This window comes from Petaurus breviceps, unplaced genomic scaffold, assembly GCF_028583685.1.
Source record: "Petaurus breviceps papuanus isolate PSGF00001 unplaced genomic scaffold, PetGlider_PUasm1.0 91041, whole genome shotgun sequence".
NCBI lineage: Eukaryota > Metazoa > Chordata > Mammalia > Diprotodontia > Petauridae > Petaurus > Petaurus breviceps.
The window spans coordinates 40,304,128-40,307,459 of record NW_027187400.1 but is presented as its reverse complement, the minus strand read 5'-3'; the positions used below and the strand labels follow the sequence as shown (position 1 = coordinate 40,307,459).

General features: G+C 51.0%; 2 protein-coding genes across 7 annotated transcripts in view; both read right to left on the bottom strand.

Annotated features, from left to right (window-relative positions):
- The window catches only part of LOC138154540 (cytochrome c oxidase subunit 7A1, mitochondrial-like), a 259,360-nt gene that overhangs the window by 57,324 nt on the left and 198,704 nt on the right, over positions 1–3,332 (bottom strand). The window lies entirely within an intron of this gene.
- Positions 1–3,332, bottom strand: part of LOC138154020 (zinc finger protein 850-like) — a 78,531-nt gene that overhangs the window by 13,032 nt on the left and 62,167 nt on the right. For 2 of the 5 annotated variants that reach the window (XM_069078451.1, XM_069078454.1), the window contains exons 2-3: positions 2,584–2,628; positions 1,847–1,933 (exon numbers count right to left, since the gene is read on the bottom strand). The exons of 1 other annotated variant lie outside the window; for it this stretch is intronic. In XM_069078451.1, the coding sequence (XP_068934552.1) occupies positions 1,847–1,879 (33 nt within the window). In that variant the 5' untranslated portion in view covers positions 1,880–1,933; positions 2,584–2,628. Of the gene's footprint in view, positions 1–1,846; positions 1,934–2,583; positions 2,710–3,332 lie in introns of all 5 variants that reach the window. 2 more of the 5 variants (XM_069078453.1, XM_069078452.1) reach the window with 2 other exon arrangements.

Sequence of the window (3,332 nt, the reverse complement as noted above, 5' to 3'; positions counted from 1 at the left end):
CCCCCCCGCCATGGATCCTAAGACCTTGAGAGTATGGACTGTTTCATTCACTGTATTAGGATGCCCAGAGCCTTGCACACAGTCGGTGCTGATTGTATTGGTCTCTCAAGGGTCTTCTGGCATATGCCCCTGATGCCACTCCTAACCTGACAGTGCCCCCAAATTCTCCCCAATGACTCTCATCAGGTGAATGCCAATCCAAGGCAGAATGAGGGTCTCAATGCAGGGCACAGCAAGGAGACCAGTTCAGTCAGAAAGCAGAGGGTGTGATGGGGACAAACATGAAATCCATCTGGAGAAGTAAATTGGAGCCAGACGGTAAAATGCTTCAAATACCAAACAGAGGAGTTTGCCTTTTATCTTAGAGGCCATGACCTGGGCCTGGAATCAGGAAGACCTGAGTTCCAATCCAGTCTCAGATACCTACTAGTTATATGACCATGGGCAAGTCAATTAACTGTCTCCCTCAGCCACTTAATTTGTAAAACGGGGATAACACACAGGGTTGTGGTGGGAATCCAATGAGATGTTTGGACAAAGGGCTTAGTCCAATGCCTGCATGTAGTAGGGCTTCATAAGTCACAGTCAGACTGACGTTATCATGATGTCACTTTGGCAGCTGACATAAAGGATGGGTTGGAGGAGAGGCCTAGAGACAGGGAGGCCAATTAGGAGAACATTTCAGTGGTCCAGGGGAAAGCTGCTGAGGGCTTGAGTCAGTGGTGGGATGGTTCTGACCAAGGGGAGGGACACCAGACACCAAGGAGCAGGGATCAGCAAGGCTGGAGAAACATTTTGGGGAGAGGGAGTCTGAGGTTGTGAGCCCCAGGCAACAGCTGGCAGGGTTTGGGAGGAAGGATAACCAGGCCAACTAGAATTCACTGTTAAATCCCCTGGCTCCTGGGCCCATCCCTGTTCATGCATCACAAACCCCAAGCCTGGTCTAGCCCCACTGTCCACCAATTCTCCTCTCACGCTGGGTCGATGGGGCCCTTCTCTGACGGATGTTAACAGACCCCCTCCATCAGCTGGGCCAAACCAGCTTCCTACACCACATCTGTCCTTCTTGGCACAGGACTTCCCCTCCTACTATACTGAGACGATTATAGATAATGCTAATTTAACCAAGTCCCCAGTTATACTGAATCACAATCTGCCTTCACTCCATGGTCCTAATTCTCTGAAATCCCAAAGGAAAAAATCTAACCCCTTGTTTTCAGAGGACAACCCTCAAAGTGTTTGGAGAAATGGATCAGCTGTTTCCACTGCATGAGGCAGCCACCACACAAACACCAAGAAAGGATGGATGAGCAAATGCTGGGTGGAGGGGAACCCCCGAGGGAAGCCCCTAGAGCAAATGGAGAACATCATCCCCCATCCCTGTGGAGGTCATCACCACCAGAAGCAGTTCATAAATATGGTGAAACAAGTGCTGAACTTGGGAGTCAGGAAAGACCTGGATTCAAATCCCATCCCTGAAACTTACTAGTTATTGGCCTCTCTGAACCTCAGTCTCTTCATCTAGAAAGGAGAATTTCTTTAAGTACCAACCTCTGGGAGTTATTCAGTTTAATTAGTTGATCACCAGTCATGCAGAAGATACTTTGGGGGAGAACCCAAGATAATGTTTACATAAAGTACTTTGTAAACCTTTAAATGTTATAGAAATGTCAGTTATTTGTATGATTTAGTCTTTAAGCAGGACCCAGTTTCCTGGGGAAGGGGGGTTGTCTCAATTCTCTGGTTGGTTTTGGCAGGGCAGAGACATTACAGGAAAAAGGGGAGAAACGTCAGTGACACAGAGACGGCATGTGGGGTAAAAAAAGATCTCCCCCCCCCAACTCACCTGATGCCCAGCAGTCAGGATTCCAGCTGCCATTCCCTTCCCCTCCTCTTCCTATTGAAGAAAGGGCAGAGTCCTTAGAAGATAGAACTGAGGGAGAAGAAAGGAGGCAAGAGAGAAAGACAGGTTAGACATACACACACTGTCTGGGGATGACCCCTTCCCCACCCAATCCCAGGGCCATGGGGGATGCTGGTGGGGGTCTCCATCCTGACTTTGTGATCACAGCAGGCTCCCAGGGACAGCTGGGGCTTGGGATTCAGACACACAGGTTGAATTAGCAGCTCTGTGCACACAAGCTGGTGTCCTAACACACATGACTGAAAACCCTCTATGCTTCGGGAGTTTTTTACTTTGTGTTTTGCAGAAGCACCTTCTCTCCAGGCTCCCGATAAAGACAAGATAAAATCCCAAATAGGACACATGAAAAGCTAATGTCATATGTTACTGAGTGAAGGCTGGTGGAAGGAAGGGCTTCCAAAGGGATGATGAGAGAGCAGCCCCAGGGAGGGGCTCAGTGGTGGGTATTCTCCCCAGTAAGGCTTCAGAGGACACATCACTGCACACAGATTGACACAGGTGGAGACCCCACAAACCTGGGGCCAGATAGATCTTCCATTCCCTTATTCTCCCTGAGGACCCCTTCTCCCTCCTTCCCAAACCTCACTCCAATTTTTCTGAAGTCTCACTTCTCTTTTCAAGCAGATGGTTCAAATGTTGTAGGGTCACAGCCTACTTACTTGGGCTCTGGACGCTGTGGCTTCGCCAAAGGCCCCCACCTCCCCCTGCAAAATGGACAAAAACTGATCTGCTCTGGGCTCCACCCGAAGAGTCCCCAGGAGATGTCTCCCCCTTGGACAGGTCACCTGAAATAAAGAGGGCTACAGGGTCTTTAACGGGGAACCAGGGAGCCCAGGAAGGCCAGAGCTGCGGAGGCTTAAATGCACTTCGGCAGAGAGGGAGCTCATGGGAGGCACAGAGGAGAAGCTGTTACATAAGCTGCTTTGCATAACAACCTAAAGTCCACAGAGAAGGCTGAGGGGGCGCCATGTGCTCTGTACAGAGCTCCAGGCACAGCCACCGAAAACACTAGCCTCAGTCCAATGGTCTGAACCATGAGGTCAGGCGGCCCCTCGGAGGGTGGCATGCAACCAGGGAAAGGGAGGGAAGAAAGAGATAGAGACGGGAGGGGGAGAGGGGAAGGAGACAAGGAGAAAGAGAAAGAAGGAAAGGGAGAGAAGAGAGAGGGAGGGAGAGGAGAGAGGCAGAGAGGGGGGACGGTGAAGGAGACAAGGAGGGGGAGAGAGAGGGAAAGGGAGAGAAGAGAGAGGGAGGGAGAGGAGAGAGGCAGAGGGGGGGACGGTGAAGGAGACAAGGAGGGGGAGAGAGAGAAAGAGGGAAAGGGAGAGAAGAGAGAGGGAGGGAGAGGAGAGAGGCAGAGAGGGGGGAAGGTGAAGGAGACAAGGAGGGGGAGAGAGAGGGAAAGGGA